Here is a 19,172-nt window from a genome sequence, read left to right as displayed (position 1 = left end):
GAGTGGTGAGAGAATTGATACCTGAGGGAAACCATATTCGCTGGGGAAAATATCGGATGAGATTTTAAAGGAGATTTTATCGGAGAAGTAAGAATGAAATCAATCAAGTACCTGGTCTGTAATCCCTGTTGATCATAGTCTTTGCAGTAAGTAGTAGGAGGTCATGGTCACTTGTGTCAAAGGCTGCTGAAAGATCCATTGAAATGAGCAGAACTGATTTCCATTGATCTAGGTAGTATAAGATGGTGGTCATAAGCCCTGAAAACATATTGGCATTACATAATTCAAAACCTGGTGAACTACTATTATATAGTACGGGATATCAGGCGGTCACTGGTACAAAATTGGTGGCAGTAAGGGCCCACATGCTAATGGCAACATTAACGTGTGACCATTAATGCCGAAAAAAAAATTGCCAATTTTCCAGCTGTGGGAAAAAAGCAGCCTTAATGCGCAGGAAAGACCAGCATGAGGGCAAGCTAAGTCCACTTTTTGCCAAAGCTTTGTAAGAATAGAGCTTAGGCACGCTGTGGCACTTATGCAGGTGAGTTAATGTGGGTGCCTGGATTATGGAATTGTCCTTTATATTTTCTAATGAACAGAACGTCTGCTTATGATTGTGCATCCTTAGTTTATGTTCTGTAGGTCAGCTTGGCATGATAACCTTACCGGCACAGATCACTCAGCCTGAAACAAACCTTGAAAGCAAACACACAGTATGTCAATCAGACATTCTAGATATGAAGGAAAGACCTTTTCGGCTGCATGGTTATTATCTATGAGCTCTTCATTACATAAGTTTAGTTCATCTTTCATTTTTATTTTTTTTTTTTAAATGCAAAATTATGCATTCTTTATCTGTTTCAGTATACTGTATAAGACCTCAGTCTTCTTGCCTACTCAGTGGGAGTAAATATGGCGGATGAGATAGAGCCGGAGAAGAAAAGGAGAGTAGAAGAGCCGGCTGACAAATTCTTGACATGGATACTGTTTATCCAGACACCCATTGACTGTTGAATTGCCAGTCCTGGGATGCTTTCTCCAGGTGCCTAGATTTCTTGCCTGTCTCCAGAGTGGCTGTTCTAGTGCAGGTGATCACAAGCAGGGCAGGATTAATTCATTGAGGGCCCCTAGGCACACAAGTATACTGGGCCCCCCTGCCCCGCCCCACCCCATTTATTTACCCATTTTCTTATTTACTTCTTTAGTTCCACTTTATTTCTTTTATTTTAAAATTTAAAACAAGCAACAAAGATTACCATACCAGTGCCAGTGTACAGTTTTTCTTCTATTCAACCTCCAAATATCTCTGAACAAATCCCCCCTTCCTTCCTAGAGGAAGAGATCTTCAGCTGGCAGGGCTTTGAGTAGTCCACCAATTTATATTTTGATTCTGGGTAGGAGGCATGGGGCAAGAAAATTTAGTGCCTGTCATTTTATTGGACTAATACATTTCTCACTTAGCTTTCAGAGGGTAAAACCTCTTTCTTCAGGTCAGTAAACTATACTGCTGTTACAGTATCCCTGTCCTGGCCTGAGCAAAGGAGTTATGGTCTCTGAATTAGTAAAAAATGTATTAAAATGAGTCCTTTAACAGGATCACCTTATTTCCATTTTCTATTAATAAACAATTATCAACACAGCTACAATAGTACTTTATCCTAAAGCAAAAAGAAAGAAATAAAACAAATAGAATTTTTTTTTCTACCTTTGTTGTATGGTTTCTGCTTTCCTCATCTTCTCATCATTCTCTTCCTTCCATCCACTGTCTGCCCTCTCTCTGCCTCTTCCATATGGCATCTGTTCTCTTTTTATGCCTCTTCCAGAAATTGTCTGCCTCTCCCTTCTATCTCTTCCTCCCCCCCACCCAATTGGTGTGGCATCTATCTTCTTCCCTTATCTCCTCCAATGGGCTGGCATCACTCTCCTGTCCTTCCCTTCCCACTGCCACACTCCCATGGTCTGGCATTTCACTCTCTCCTCTCCCTTCCCCCACTTCCATCAGCATCTGCCCTCTTTCTTTCCTTCCAACCCAATTCCATCCGGTATCCTTCCCCCTTATGTCTCTCTCCTCTTTTCCTCCCCCCACTTCCATCAGCATCTGCCCCTTTCTTTCCCTCTAACCCAATTCCATCCAGTATCCTTCCCCCTTATGTCTCTCTCCCCTATCCCTCCCTCCCACTTCCCTCAGCATCTGCCCCCTTTCTCTCCCTCCACCACCTTGCCCCACCACCCTTCTATACCACCCTGCCCAACCACCCTGGCCCCTTTCTCTCCCTCCACCATACTTCTATGCTCTTCTCTCTCTCCCTCCAAACTAACCAGTGCCGTGAAGCAAGATCCTGCGATGACTTCAGCTCCCGGCTCTGCCCAGGGAGTAAGTGACATTGGAGGGGGTGGATCGGCAGATAAGGGGAGTTGTTGTAAGGTTCTGTGATGACTGCGGCTGCCGGTCCACCTCCCTCCAACATCACTTACTTATTCCCTGAGCAGAGCCGGCAGACAGAGTCATCGTGGGACCGTACAGCAACTCCCCATGTCTGCCAGTCCACCCCCCCCCTCTGTTTTCAGTTATACCGGACGCGTTGCCGTCGAAGGAGGGGTGGGGGGGCAGCATTGTCGATCTCCTGGGGGGGGGGGATGTTGCCAAAGGGAAAAAAAACCCCTAAATCCTCTGTTTCTTCAGTGGGCCCCCCTGACAACTTCGGGCCCTAGGCACGTGCCTACTGGGCCTACTCATTAATCCGGCCCTGATCACATGGCCACAAGCTCAAATAGATTTGTTTCTATTGCCCATTCAGTGGCTCACTGGTTCTGGAAATTAACTTCTCCATTGATACTTGATCATCAAGCGCTGGAAGAATTTCTGCCTCCATGCTGTAGGAGAATTAAAAAAACAAAACGATGCTGATTATATCAGAATGTGCAGATAACAAAAGAATTGACATTAGAGAAGGAGGGAATGAGGGTTGTTGAGTGCTGTGTGAAATGAAACCTTTTTATGTTGTATTTATGTATTTTAAATTTTGATTGTAAACCACCCTGATGTAGTATAAAGAGAGGTAACATAGTAACATAGACGACGGCAGATAAAGATCCGAATGGTCCATCCAGTCTGCAAGGTATATCAAGTTCAGAAATAAAGATAAATAGAAACCTCTTAAATTAAGGGGCCATATCATATCTTGTTAGTTTTAAGAAATGAGGATATAGGCCATATTTAGGGCCTCTTCTATCAAACTGCGCTAGCAGTTTGTAGTGCGGTGAGCCGCGCTGAATGGCCTGCGCTACTCCTGACACTCATAGAGTTCCTATGAGCATCGGGAGCAGCGCGGGCCATTCTGCGCGGCTCTCTGTGCTAAAAACTGCTTGCGCAGTTTGAAAGAAGAGGACCTTAGTCTGTCACATAAGGTTACCGTATGTTTCTACATATTCAGAATAATAAAATGCAATGTGTTCTTGGGTTGATAAACAGTAGGTTACAATCTGTAGGTCTGGTGGAGATAAAACCAACTGCATTTTAATGAACACTCAGTGCTCACGGTATTTATCCCATCTGTCTAAAGCACAGCAATTATTCCACACAAAATAATGCAATATGGGAACCTTGAGTGAAAAATGTAAAGGTCAGAGTAATAGAAGTCAGTGGCAAAGTATAGGTGGGGGTGTCCGCCCTCGTGGTCTTCCTAAGGGCACTGTCTTCCTAAGGGTGTGGCACCCCTCCTGTCTGCCCTACTCCTGCTCTTCTCCTTGCTGCGCACGCACCTTTTTTACTTCCCTGGCATGAGTTTGCTGCCCGTGTTGGCATAGGTGCTCTCTCTGATGTCATTTCCGGGATCCGCACCTAGGAAGTGACGTTAGAGGGCGAGCCAACACCGACGTGGGCATGCAGCTCATACTGGAGAAGTTAAAAAGGTATGGGGAAAGGGAAGGGGTTACATGCATGGCTGGGGGGGAGTGAGGAAGGGGACGCCACTGCCCCGGGCGCTGCGCACCCTTACTACACCACTGATAGAAGTACCTGTACTTCCAGACTAGACCTTGGTATCATAGCGGGTTTGCACTGGCAGCTCAAATTACCATATATACTCTAATATAAGCTGAGATTTTGGGGCCAAAAATAAGGCCCCAAAATGGGGGGTCTCAGCTTATATTCGGGTCAGCGCCCACCCGCTCCCTCCCAGACCTGTTGCAGGTCTCCACCAGGCCTGTCATAAGAACTGGTGGTCCCTCCCGCCTCTTGTCCCGGCTGACTGTGACTTCTTTTATCTCCCTCCTGCCTCCGCCGCAAATCTTTAAAATCCCCGGTGGTCCAGCGATCAACCAGGAGTGGCCATCTAAAACACAAATAATTGTTTCTAAAATAAGCACCATGATATATAATGTCAAAACTAGAGAGTAAGAGAATTTCAATACCATGTTTTCCTCGTAAACCAGACTAATGAATATCAAGTACATTCAGTGTATTAACATATTCCTAAAGCTGATGCATAATTACTTTTTGCAACCACCTTAGTGAGGAGAGGCAGTGAAGATATAGGATCTTAATTTTTAGGCTCCGAAGAATTCATATTGGGTTCTTTAAAATGGAAAAAATAGGGGGGAAATTCTATAAGCGGTGCTCAAAAATGAATGCTAGAAAAGTTCAGCGCTAAGCACTATTCTATAAAAGTTTCCGTGCCCAACTCTGGATACTAAACTTGCGTCTGTTGAAATCTAGTGTAAACCCAGGCGCCCAAGTTGGCGCAGAGGCTCATTATTGTAAACACCGCGCACAACGTTTTGGAACGCCCCTGACTCGCCCATTCCCCTCCCAGGGCCAAGCCCCACTTTGTGTGGTGCACTGTGGGATTTAGGCACCCAGCAATATAGAATAGCGCTTAGCCAGATGCATGTGCATTTGTGCCAATTGACATCAATAATTGGTTTGTAGCATTAGCCAATTGTTGCACACGCATCGCGGTAGCTGTCCAAATCTGGGCACCATATATAGAGGACTCCTTTTATTAAGCTGCGCTAGCGGGGTTAACGCACACGATGTTTCATCAGGCGTTAACCCCTGCACTGGCCTAAAAACTAACACCTGCTCAAGGGAGGCATTAGCAGGTAGCGCTGCTGGCGGTTTAGCACGCGGTATTACGCGCATTAAACCGCTAGCACGGCTTGATAAAAGGAGCCCTGAATCCAGGGGATAGTGGGGTTTTTTTTTTAACAGTTCTGGCACACAACCTACTAGTATCAAGAGATTTATTTACAATATTAGCAACACACTCAGCCAACTAGATTTCATGGATTTCAGAACGGACATTAAGCAAATATTAGAAGACAAATGGAAATATTTGAACCAGAAATAATCTCCTCAATGTTAAGTGAGCGTTACTGAGGAAAACTGCTCCAGTTTATCATTGAGGAGGGAGATCTCAAAAGAAGAAAATATGGGAAGAAATGTTCATTATTTTTGGCTGAAAAGCTTTGGCAAAGTGCTCACTGCTGATCTGTACAATGCATATTAACATTATTTGGATTTAATTATGAAAATCTCATGAGGCCTGAAAGTTAATTGAGAAGGATATAATGCTGAGGCCCTGTTCCAAGCTAAAAAGCCCTCGTAGGAAAGTTTGTAACATCCTGTTCATCATTTGGGGAGTCTTTCCGTGTATGGGTTCCACTTCTGCACACAGTACTCAATGTAGTTCAACCTATGGATAGTCCTTTTCTGTATGGATTGTACAATCACACCATGGATAGAGACAGAGGCATTGTAATAATCACCTTCTTATTCTCTGTCCTTTCCAAATAACTCCTACCATTCTATTTCTAATTTTTTGTCCACTGTCACGCACTGAAGATTTCATCATATGGTCCACAAAAATCCTTTTTGAGTACATGTCCGGGGGTCCGGATGGGTTTTCAAAACCTGGCACTTTGTCCGGATTTTGAGAAGCTTCCCCCAAAATTGTGTCAGGCAAGAAGGCCCGACCAGAGCAAACAGCAGGGGGCAGGGCTAGAGTGAGATTAGGGAGCAGACTGGGGCGTAATGGGGCAGGGATGGGCGGGCCTGGGGGGAGGGTCTATGGGGGTCCAGATTTTACAAATGTACAATCTGGCAACCCTACTCATATGGACCCCAGTATTGTATATTTATGATTAGGATTGATTTTTCCTTATGTACATCACTTTGTAATGCACATTTGCACATTAAAGTTCACCAGGCCCTTCAGTTTCATGAGATCCTCCTGGAAATTCTTATATTCTTATTCTGATTTTACAATGCTATTTCCCTTTCCAAATCCATCATAAATGTAGATTTGTAGGTAAGAATTGAAATCAGAATCTTCAGGGTTACATTCTTTGAAATGTTTCCCCTTCCATGTGTAGGCCCCTACATTGAGCATTACTGGTCTATAAGGTTGCGTTCTCCACTCATATTGTGTGGAAGAGATGATAGGTTGGTTCGGGCTAGGAAGAGAGCTATAGATTTGTTAGGGCCTGGGGAACATTCTGGGGAAAGGGGATCTGTTCTGATGAGATGGGTTTTACTTTAACATGGCTACGACTCATTTGCTGGCACTAACAATTAAAATAAGACAGAGTAGATTAAATTAGAACTTGGAGGAAGCACTTAGTTTAGAGCAAGATATTTGCAAAACAAGAAAGTCGATGTATCCCAAACGAGAGGTTCTGGCAATATGCCAGAAATAGAATAGATGAACTTAAATAAGCAGCATGAAAGTATGAATGATTCAAAATGGCCTAGAGGAGTAGCCTAATGGTTAATGCAGTGGGCTGGCAACCAGGGGAGATGGGCTCATTTTAGGGTTACCAGACGTCCAGATTTCCCCGGACAGTTTTATAAACCTGGCACTTTGTCCGGATTTTGAAAAGCTTCCTGTCAAAGTCACATCAGGAAGGGGCATCCGTGCATGCGTAGACACAATGCGGTGACATCATTTTGTCGAGTCCGCACATGCGCGGATGCCGTCTGGGGGCGGGGTTGGAAGTAGAACTGGGCGAGCCTGGGGGTATGGCCATGGGTCTGGATTTTCCTTTGGGAAAATCTGGTAACCCTAGCTCAAATCCCACTGTAGCTCCTTGTGATCCTGCCCAAGTCACTTCAACTGCCACTGTCCAGGTACAAAAACTTAGATTTAGAACCCACTAGGGACAGAGGAAGTGCCCATATGTAGTATATAAACCACTTTGGTTGTATAACAGAAAGACAGTATATCAAGAATCTAAAATAATAAAGCATCATCTTTCAACAAGCAGGTTCTAATGATTCATAATAATAGCAGAAGTATTAAAAATCGTAATTTAAAATGTATATATTCAAATTCTAGAAGCTTAAAAATAAGTTTGTAGAATTAGAACACATAACACTAAAGAATGATATAGATGTAACATAGAAACATAGAAGATGACGGCAGAAAAGGGCTACAGCCCATCAAGTCTGCCCACTCTGCTTACCCACCCCCTGTCTATGCCCTAATGACCCAATTTTCTTATCTTGACCCTCGTAGGGATCCAACATGGGTATCCCATTTATTCTTAAAGTCTGGCACGCTGTCTGCCTCGATCACCTGCACTGGAAGCTTGTTCCAATGATCAACCACTCTCTCTGTGAAGAAATACTTTCTGGTGTCACTATGAAATTTTCCACCCCTGAGTTTGAGCGGGTGCCCTCTTGTGGCTGAGGGTCCCTTGAGAAAGAAAATATCATCTTCCACTTCGACACGTCCCGTGAGATACTTAAATGTTTCGATCATGTCTCCCCTCTCCCTACGTTCCTCGAGAGTGTAGAGCTGCAATTTGTTCAGTCTCTCTTCATACGAGAGACCCTTGAGCCCCGAGATCATTCTGGTGGCCGTCCGCTGAACCGATTCAATTCTGCGCACATCTTTACTGTAATGTGGCCTCCAGAATTGCACACAGTACTCCAGATGAGGTCTCACCATGGCCCTGTACAACGGCATTATGACTTCAGGCTTTCGGCTGACGAAACTTCTATTGATACAACCCAATATCTGCCTTGCCTTAGATGAAGCCTTCTCCACTTGATTGGCAGTTTTCATGTCTGCACTGATGATTACTCCTAAATCTCGTTCTGCTGAAGTCCTAGTTAAAGTTTCTCCATTCAAGAAGTACGTCCTGCATGGATTTCCGCTTCCGAGGTGCATGACCTTACATTTCTTAGCATTGAAGCCTAGTTGCCAGGTTGAGGACCAACTTTCCAATGTAAGCAGGTCCTGCGCCATATAATTCTGTAAACTGCATTCACTTACTATATTACATGTAATGAGACTTTGTTGTGCCTTTCTTTATCTAGGTGTCCTATTTGTAGCCAGTGACTAGTTGGCACACAGTCTCTTTAGCCTCTTTGCCCAGGCAGCACTTGGGATGTTTTATTAATTTCAATTTTAGCTTTTATTGCATTTCTTCAAAGTGCTTGTTCTTTGGTTGCCTTGATAAGTCCTTTACTTTCTTTCTTCAGGGTTCCTTGTGACCTGGGTTGACCTCTGTTGAAAATAGGATACTGGGCTCGATGGACCTTTGATCTGTCCCAGTTTTTATGTTCATCTACATAGGAGATGGGCACAAGGCAGAGAGAAAAAAATTAGGAACAACAGGGATAAATTCATGCATTTATTTTGCTGAATTTCTCCCTATATTACATACGTAGGTTTACAAACATCCAATTTGCAATAGCTAATACGAGGAAAAATGTTGCTTTCTAATTGCACTGAAACATCCTGAACGACAGACCATCGATTTCCAAATCACCTTACTACATTTAAACAGTACATCAAAGCAGTGTTAATTTACTCTACACTAATTTTTTAAAGAAACATGCTAACAAATAAAGGGATAATTATCAAGCTGCATTAGGACAACAATGCACATTATTTTCCCTTTAAAGGGCTCTAATACTAGCTATTTAGGTTACTGTAGAGTATCTAGTAATGAGATGTAAGGAATGAAAATTCATGCAAAACACCTCATTACTATGTAATTTCTATAATGTGGCTTGCTGTGAACACCACAAGCTGTGTCATAGCTGGAAAAATCCCCACATCAAAACGCTGGGGTTATGTGACTGTCTCAGGAGCATTGGACTTTAAAAATCGGTGTTGGATGCTCCTGGGCAGTTCTTAGAGGGGCCAGCCAGCGAGTTCCTCTGAGATTCCTCCCCACCCCATAAAGTTGTCTTGGCCTGGATGCCACCCACCCATAAAGGCCCCCCCCCCAAAAAAAAAAAAACTAGATTGCAAGCCCATAAAGACTCCCCAATCAAGGCCCTTATTTGGAAACCTGTCCTCTATCAGTATTATCATGACTCTACTGCTAGGGATCACTGGCACTATTTTGAACCCAGTGCTGGAAATGACAAGACTGACTAGATCACTCCTGCCCGGACCTAACAAGACACTAGGGATCTTCAATGAAGGCCTGGGGGACTTACAGAAGGAAGGGGGTTCTTGGTTGATGCATGGTATTTTGAGTCAGGGGCCCTTGATTGTGAGAGATGCCTTCTGCGTCAAGGAACCTTGATTTGTAGAATGCCGTCTGGGTCAGGGGGCCTTGATTGGGAAGAGGGGTATGCAGATCAGGGTGGCTTAATATAGGATACAATACAAGTTAGAGGGTTTGGCAGATGGTGCCTTTATGGGAAAAGTAGTCTAGTGGTCAGTGCAATGGCCTGAGAACCAGAGGAAATGAGTTCAGTTCCCACTGCAGCTGTTTGTGACTCTAGGAAGTCAATTAACCCTCCATTTATTTATTTATTCAATTTTCTATACCGTTCTTCCAGGAGAGCTCAGAACGGGTTACATTAATTTATTCAGGTACTCAAGCATTTTCCCCTGCCTGTCCCGGCGGGCTCACAATCTATCTAATGTACCTGGGGAATGGGGGGATTAAGTGATTTGCCCAGGGTCACAAGGAGCAGCGTGGATTTGAACCCACAACCTCAGGGTGCTGAGGCTGTAGCTTTAACCACTGCGTCACACACTCCCATTGTCCCAGCTACTCTGATAATATGTAAACTGCTTTGATTGTAACCATATAAAGGTGGTACATCAAATCCCATCCCCTTTCCTTTATGGAGGAGCTATCTGGATCAACATCATATATGGGGGGGGGGGGCTTTATGGGGTGTGAAATCCAAATTGGAGGAACTTTATTGGTTGGTGCATCTAGGGCAGTGGTCTGAAACTCGCAGCCCACGGGTCACATGTGGCCCGTCAGGTACTATTTTGAGGCCCTCAGTATTATAAATGATTCTTTATGGAAAACTTATGCCTTAAGTGTCCGGCAGTTGCGCCGGTGGTCGCTGTAACCTCACACAAGTGCTTTCCTATGTCTGTACACGATTGTGAGGTGGAGTCCAGTTGCGTGCAGACATAGGAAAGCACTTGCATGAGGTTACAGCAGTGAGGTGGGCAACGTTTCAGAACGAAAGGTAACCATTGGAGGCAGTGCATCTTGTGCGTGTGTCCGGTGCTGGAGGAGGTCAGAGCTGAAGGCGGTTGCAGACGCGACCGCCAGACTCTTAAGGCACAAGTTTTCCATAAAGAATCATTCTTTAAAATCCTGAGGGCCTCAAAATAGTTGGTCCAAAATCTTGTCTCTTGCAGTTGATACTTTGATAGTTTTTCACTTTCTGCCTGTTGCAATTAAGGAAAGATTTATAAACTATAATGAGTTGTACCTCATACAGAGTTGTCATTTCTTTAATAAGACATTAACTGTTTTTTTCTGCAGCCCTCCGAGTACCTACAAATCCAAAATGTGACCCTGCAAAGGGTTTGAATTTGAGATCGCTGATCTAGGGGAAGCTCACTGGCTGGCCCCTTTAAGAAGTGCTTGGGAGCATCAGGCTGTGGCTATGTGGCCTGAGCTTCTAGTTTGGTAGAATAACTCTGCTCATGAGGTGGCTCACGAGCAGTACTGTTCATATACCATGGGATTCAGTAACCTGTGGCACCAATCTGTTATTGGTTGCTGACTGCCTCGGTAAATCAAGTTACGGTAAAAGCCTGACTTTTTTTCCACCTTGGTAATTTCTCCCTGAAAGTGCACTAACAAATGTACTTCGCTAGAAACTAGAGAGCAAATCTTTTCTATTGGAGGCCCGTCCTTCGTTTTGGAATACTTTTCCAGTGGACATACGTGGCAAGGACAAATATTTTGTCATTCAGGAAGAAGCTTTCTGAATCTCGTAGTACAGGCGTTTTTTAATGGTTATTTGTCATGTATATCTACAGTATATCTATAATTGTAACACCTCACAACTCCTTATGATAACATCTCTACAGAAGCTAATGTATCATAACACCTTTGCAGAAGCTCATTATTGTTGCGCCTTGCAGAAGCTCATGTAGACAGCTCTGAATAGACTCCCTAGTCATTAGTAGTAGCATAGAAGCTTTCAATAATCATAATCATAATCTCTATCTATCTATCTATATATGGGGCCAATATTCAGACCATGAGAGATGGATGGCTATCTCCCGTGGTCAGCGGCGAAACCGGAAATTCAGTGCCATCACCATATCCAGTGACTGACATTGAATTTCCAGATTTCATTTTGGCCTTCTAAGTCGATATTCACCGGCTGGCCAGCTAAGTCCTGACGGCCAAAGATAGACCTGCTTTTTCGGTGGGTCTTTTTTGTCCCTGAACTTAGGCATTGAGCTGATGAATATTAGCAATGACTGGCTATGTCACGTTACATATCGGGTCACTTGCCAATCCACTGAACAGGATATTCAGCAAGAGACAGCCAAACATCTCCTGCTGAATATCATCAGATAGCTGGCTGTGCATTATTTGGCCGGCCAGGATGAATATCGGCAGGATTCGCCAACCACGGGAGAGAGCCGGCCATCTCCTGTGGTCTGAATATCAGCCCCCCAATGTCTGGGAAAGACAAGACCCCCAACATGTTTCCAAATAACCCCAAAACAAATTTAAAAAGTTATTACTATTATTGACGGGTATTACTGCAAAATGCTGTAAAAACTGGATGATCCCTGTTTTCAAAATGATGTCATTCAGTTTGTGACCATTAAGATCCATTTTAGCAAAATGATGTTTAGTTTGTGGCATCGAAGACTTTGTTAATGTGTCAAGGTTGAAAGAGGACACTGAACATAAATTATGAATCAATTAAGATTAAAAAATATTATACTAATGTATTTTTAAAACATTGAAAATGTTTGAAACTATGCAGTCTGATTTTCCCACTAAACTTAGGTGGCCAGTACTTAAATATTCACAGCTAACTAGCTAAGTTGGACGATATAGCCAGCTAGTTGCAAGTATTCAGCGGAGATAACTGGCTATCTCCTGCTGTATATTAGCGCTTAGCCGACTAAATGCTATGTAACCAACCAGCGCTGAATATCGGAGGAGACATGTATATAAAAATTTTGTTAACCTTTGAGAACAAGATTGGAGGTATATAAATGTTTTTAAATAAATATATTCGTCCCACTGTCTTTTTGTTTTTCTCAGTTCGCCTTGGGAGATTGTAAATTTTGAAGATTTACTTTTGTGAATAAATTTTTGCACCCCTCCATATTTTACAGACTACAAGCCTTTAGTGATGTATACATTAATTTACAATTCCATTTCGAAAATAAAAGAACACTGTGTTTTTGGATACTTTTTAATAGAAGTATGTTTGTTTATTTTCTCCTTAGATAATGGTTCTGGATCGGGAGAAGGGGGTAAGTCTTAAACTATATTATTTTAAGTAACTGAAACAGATTTGAATATACAAGTTTTGATTGTTGAGAATTTTGTTTTAATGTTTATTGAATTTTTTAGCTAAGGCAGTGGTTCCCAACCCTGTCCTGGAGGAACACCAGGCCAATTGGGTTTTCAGGCTAGCCCTAATGAATATGCATGAAGCAAATTTGCATGCCTATCACTTCCATCATATGCAAATCTCTCTCATGCATATTCATTAGGGCTAGCCTGAAAACCCGATTGGCCTGGTGTTCCTCCAGGACAGGGTTGGGAATCACTGAGCTAAGGTATGTGAATGTATACCGGGTTTTTTTTTAACCTTATATTCATTTGATAGATGATATTACAAATTTGTTTATATCATTTATGATAATGTGCTTCCAACTTGGTTATGTGAGCAGAGGTAATTCTGCTCTAATTACAGTCAAAAAGACATGAAATTTGTACTGCATAAAGCAACATCCTGTTAAAGGGTCTTTCCACATGAGTTATGTGCTTGGAGCTTGTGAGCCCCAAGTCACATGAATGAAAAATAAATAATTTAGAGTACCCTTCATGGTTTCTATTAGGATCAGCTATGTTCTAAGGAGAGAAAGGAGTAGCTCAAAGTGGTATTCCACCAAACTCTAATTATCTTGAGAACACATTTCAGTTATTTCTGAAACTACTTTAAATAGACACCCGCTGAGCGTATCATGGCAACGGATCTCCCTGCATGATAAGTTTAGTGGGAAGCTGTCCCCACCTCCCCGCGAAGACTACCAGCAGGAGGAATGCCCATTCCCTCCTGCCAACCCACCCCCCCTTTCCTGGTAGACCGTCCTGCTGTGATTGTTGTGGGGGGAGAGGGATGGGCGGCCCCTAAACTTATTGTGGTAGGGAGATCCCTTGCCACAATAAGCTCAGCAACCACATCTACTTACAATGTAGGCCAGCATTTTGCTGGCCTACATTTTACGGTTCATAGTCAAAAGTGCGCGACGACAAAGGCATGCTGACAACCCAGCGCAGACAACTGAGCGCAAGGCGGAAGCGCGCCAAAGAAAAACAGTATTTTAAGGGGCTCCGACAGGGGGTGTTGGTGGGGAACCCCCCCACTTTACTTAATAGAAATCCCGCCGGCGTTGTGGGGGTTTGGAGGGTTGTAACCCCCCTCATTTACTGGAAACTTAACTTTTTCCCTCTTTTTTAGGGAAAAAGTGAAGTTTTCAGTATAATGTGGGGGGTTTCAACCCCCCAAACCCCCCACAATGCCGGCGCCATCTCTGTTAAGTAAAGTGGGGGGGTTCTTCGGCGCGCTTCCACCTTGCGCTCAGTTGTCTGCGCTGGGTTGTCAGCGCACCTTTGTCGTCGCGCGCTTTTGACCTGTCACCACATTGTACACATCTCCCGCTGGCCTAGAGAGATGCGTACAGTTGCCTAGGTCCACTTAAGGCTCCTTCCTGGCCAAACCACACCCACGCCTAGCCTTAGGCAAGCTTAGGCAGGCTCACACGCCTCCCTAGGCTCCCAGAGGTGCCTCCAATGTAGGCGGCCTGCCTTGGGAGGTTTTTTTTGAAAAAACGTGCATCTCGATTGGCTGGTTAAACAGCGGTAGGACACCTACCGCCGCCTACATATGCCGTTTATATAATCCTGACCCTACTGTACATGTTCAGCAAGATTAGTAAAACATATGTCAATATGTGTACTAGAGAATGACACGGGGAAAAAATTTGTTCCCGTCACTGCACCGTCCCTGGACCACCGTCCCCTTTACCGCCCCGTCCCCGCCATTCCCTTCACTGCCCTGTCTCTGCCCCGCCGTCCCCTTCACTGCCCCGTCCTCGCCGTCCCCTTCACTGCCCCGTCCCCGCAGCATCCATACAAGCCTCAGTACTGCAATATTTAGCTTATTCCTAAAGCAAAAAAAAAGAAAAAGAAATATAATTTTTTTTCTACCTTTGTTGTCTGGTTTCTGCTTCTCATTCAATTCCTTCCATCCACTGTCTCTCTTTTCTTTGAGTCTTCTATTTGCTCTGTTACTGTGCCTTTCCCTCCCCCCGCACCCATCTTCTTCCCTCTGCTCCCCCATATCTGGTATCTCTGTCTTCTTCCCTGCCAGCATCTTCTCCCCACTCTCTTCCCCATTTCCCTTCAGTGTCTTCTCCCAATCTATCATCCCCATTTCCCTTCAGCGTCTTCTCCCCACTCTCTGTTCCCCATTTCCCTTCAGCGTCTTCTCCCAATCTCTCTTCCCCATTTCCCTTCAGCATCTTCTCCCCACTCTCTGTTCTCCATTTCCCTTCAGTGTTTTCTCCCAATCTCTCATCCCCATTTCTCTTCAGCATCTTCTCCCCACTCTGTCTTCACCATTTCCCTTCAGCGTCTGTCCCTCTCCACCCCACCTTTCCCCCTCCCTGCCCCTTACCTTTGTGGCGCTTTCATGCCCCTGTGCAGCAAGAACACCTCTTAGCTGCTTCCGCCATGCACCCGCACCCCCCCCAGATAACAGTCCCGGTCCGACAGGCAGAAGGAGTGTTTCCTGCTTGCAGCGCACAACTATGCCGACAAACCCTGCCCCTTACCTTCAAGGCTGGTGATTTCTAAATTGCTTTCCTACGAGCAGCCAGAGCGTTGAAGTTGCATATGGCTGCTGGAAAGGTCGTCTTTGATGCAACTTCCGGTTGCGTCAGAGATGACCTTTAAGGCAGCCACACGCAGCTTCAACGCTCCGGGTGCTTGTAGGAAAGCAATTTAGAAATTGCCGGCCACGAAGGTAAGGGGCAGGGAGGGAGTAGGGAGATATTTGGACTGGGCAGCGGCAAAAGCGATCAGGAAGGAGGTAGGGAGCGTGATAGGTGACCATGTGCGTTCCCTCCCTTAACAGCAGGGACAAGGCCATTCACCGCTCCACGGGGCGGTGAATGATCTTGTCCCCATAGCCATGATGAACAGTTTTTTCCCCACCGTTTTGGCGGGTTATCCACTGCTAGTCGTGGGTAACAGCCACCGTGTCATTCCCTAATGTGTACTTTAGAAGAAAGGCAGGGGAAAGGAGATATTATTCAATGTCTACATTTGACCTGTCCTAGTCATAGCCTGCAAATGCCAAATGCCAGATTCACTCCTTCGCGGATGACATCCAGCTATACCTACTGCTAGGAGAAAACCATGATGCATAGATCATGAAACTCCTAAACTGCCTCTCAGAAATCAAAAACTGGATGTCTGTCAACAAATTACAACTAAGCACCTCCAAAACAGAACTCCTTTGGATTCACAAAGAACACTGCAACCGTGCCCGTCCCTCGCTATGCTGGGACTTAAAATAGCTACAAAAGTCCAAAAGCACAGCCTAGGAATACTCCTTGACTCCAACCTGTCGGTTTCCAACCATATCTCTCAGGTGGTATCTTCTTCATTTTACTACCTGCAGCAAATCTGGAAAATAAAGAACTACTTTTCTGAGTCTCACTTCACTAACGTGACCAGGACATCTACTGATTTTCAGTCCCGCCCTAGCCCTGCCCCCTATTCTTCAATTCATTTTTCATGTCCACACAATATCTTATTAAGTCATAGGGCTCCTTTTACAAATGTGCGCTAGCGGTTTAACGCGCGTAATAGCGTGCGCTAAACCGCCGGACACACTAGCCACTACTGCCTCCTCTTGAGCAGGCAGTAGTTTTTGGCCAGCACGGGTGTTAGCGCATGATGAAAAGTCGCTCGCGCTAACCCCGCTAGCGCGGCTTTGTAAAAGGAGCCCATAATGGTAACCATAAAATAAAGAAAAAAACCACAAAGCACACTGTATGCAGTGTATATTCGGTTTTTTTTCTAAGAGGTCAAAACAGATGACTTTAAAATATGCAATATCACCTCAGTAACAACTATAGAAAAATAGACAAATATAGTGCAAAATATAGGCAGCAGATATAAATTCTCAAAACTGACACATTTTGATCACTAAATTGAAAATAAAATCATTTTTCCTATCTTTGTTGTCTGGTGAGTCTCTGGTTGCACTTCCTTCTAACTGTGCATCCTTTCTTTTTTTTCATTTCTTTCTTTCTCTTTCATTTGTGATTGATGCTGTCATTCGATATCCAGTGGAAGTTATTTCATACCAGCCAGGTTTCTGGGAGATGATTAAGTTTGCCTAGATTCATTATGTCAGCATTCTACTCGTTTTCCTCTAGGTGTTTGAAAGAATAAAAATCTTTGTTTCAAAAGTTTTCTGGAAACAATATATGACTGAGGCTAAAGAATGACAATAAGACAAAAAAATTAGAACCCACTGCATTTTCCCTAAAACCACTATGACAGAAACCCTTATTAAAATCTAAACACACAGTCAAGAAGGCATCTTCTTTTTGGTATCAGTCACTACTAAATCTTTGTAAGCTTGTTTAACACTGGTGCTGTTTGTACAAAGGCACTAATGGAACTGGTGATGCTGGCATTGTTGTTAATACCTGATTTCTCTCTCCCTGCCCCCCACCCCTTCTTTCTTTCTTTCTCCCTGCCCCCTTTTTTCTTTCTTTCTGTCTTTCTCTCTCCCTGCCCCCCAAGCCACTGCCACAACATGCCCCTAACTTTTTCTTTCTTTCTCTCCCCCCCACGCCACCGCCACTGACAATTTCTCCCTTCTTCACCGCCACTGCCGCTGACGGAGAGGAAGTTCCGGGCCAGCCAGGCAATTGGCTGGCCCAGAACTTCCTCTCCGACATCAGAATTGACATTGAGGAGAAGGCTTCTGGGCCGGACGTTGTGCAGTTGCCTCGCCTGGCCCTGTTGCTGTGTCGGCGATGGGCAAGCAGGGAGAGAGCCCAGGCTCCGCGATCACCTGTCCGGTTGTCTCCACATCTAGCTTCAGGATGCTTTGTCTGAAAACGGGACATTTCGACATCCCAAAACTGTGCGTGGGGACAATGGGACAGGGGATCTAAAAATGGGACGGTCCCATTCAAAACAGGACGTATGGTCTCATTAGACTTCACCCAATTACTCTATGCCTTAGTCCTCTCCTACATGGACTACTGCAATGCCCTATTCCATGGTCTCATGGTGAAGAACATACATCTCCAGCATGCACAAAATGCAGCAATCAGACTTCAAAAAAAGCCTCCTTGCCCACGACCCTGTCTCCAAGGCTCTATTGTCAGTTCACTGGCTGCCCGTAGCCAAATGTTGTATCTTCAAGGGCCTGATGCTAGTGTTCAAATCCTAGCATGACATGATGCCGGGCTACATGATGGCCATGCTTCCTCAGTACGTGCCAAACAGGTCCCTCCACTCCCAGGATGAAATACACCTCAAAATGCCCCCTGGTCGTGCCCTTCAAGAATGGACTTTGGACATGTCCGACTTTGGGCATCTAGTGACAGGCCCAAAATGGACTTAGACGTATTTTATGATTATGCCCCTCCACATATATTGGTATTAGATTCATAGTATGTGCCAAGTTAGGATAAAAACTTGTATAAAAAAAAGATTGTACTGTAACTATGACAACCTGTTAACTATATATTATGTATGTTAACATGTAACCCATTCTGAGCTCTTTGGAGAAAATGGGATAGAAAAGGAAATAAATATGATAGAGATATTTAAATATCTATGTGCCATACATACATAGGAGTTTCCTCAGAACAACCAGGGAACATAAATATAATACTGGAAGTCAGAAAAGCTTATGGTGAATATTATACATAGGAGGCAAGTATTTTTCAATTGAAAGGAAGCTGTGGAATGAAGGAGCATATGTTGAAGGTGAAAGAGGACAGATTCAGAGGTAACCTGAGGAAATGCTTTATCATGGAAAGAGTGGTGAATTAGTGCAATGGCCTTAAAGTGGAGGTGATGGGGACAAAAAGTGTATCTGAATTCAAGAAAGCTTTGGACAAATAGAATGGATTGCTAAGGGAGTGGAAGGAATAATAGATGGCATGGATGGTCAGAATGGATAGGCCATGTGGTCTTTACCTGCCTTCATTTTTCTCTGTTTCTGTTTCCTATTTGACAAAACCAATTACAGTATATCACACACTAAATGATCACTTATTCACTAAAGAATAATAACACAAAATATTTCATGTTAATATCATTTTGAACCTTATTGTAGGCCTTTAAAAAATTATTATTAAACCTAGTAAGGCATGTATACATTGATAATATCAGTTATTTATATACCAGGATTAACAACAGATTTAGATTAAGTGGTTAGAGAAAACAGAAAGGGAATGCTAGAAAAAAAAGAGAACTGAAGTAGATCATAATAGACCAAAAAACTGAAACATGCCAAGTTTCAAGTTTCAAGTTTTATTAGTGCTTGATAAATCACTTATTGAATATCTAAGCGATGTACAATTCAAGTAAAATAGAAATACAAATACACTGACTTTAAATAAAAAACATACTGGGTTAACATACATGAC

General features: G+C 43.8%; 1 protein-coding gene across 1 annotated transcript in view; it reads left to right on the top strand.

The window, feature by feature from the left end:
• TMEFF1 (transmembrane protein with EGF like and two follistatin like domains 1) overlaps nt 1–19,172 on the top strand; it is a 436,679-nt gene that overhangs the window by 243,339 nt on the left and 174,168 nt on the right. The window contains exon 4 of the mRNA XM_033930653.1: nt 12,705–12,731. Coding sequence (XP_033786544.1) covers nt 12,705–12,731 — 27 coding nt within the window. The remainder of the gene's footprint in view (nt 1–12,704; nt 12,732–19,172) is intronic.

This window comes from Geotrypetes seraphini, chromosome 2, assembly GCF_902459505.1.
Source record: "Geotrypetes seraphini chromosome 2, aGeoSer1.1, whole genome shotgun sequence".
Lineage (NCBI taxonomy): Eukaryota > Metazoa > Chordata > Amphibia > Gymnophiona > Dermophiidae > Geotrypetes > Geotrypetes seraphini.
Note: the sequence above shows the minus strand (reverse complement) of the source record. Positions and strands in the feature narration are given on the sequence as shown.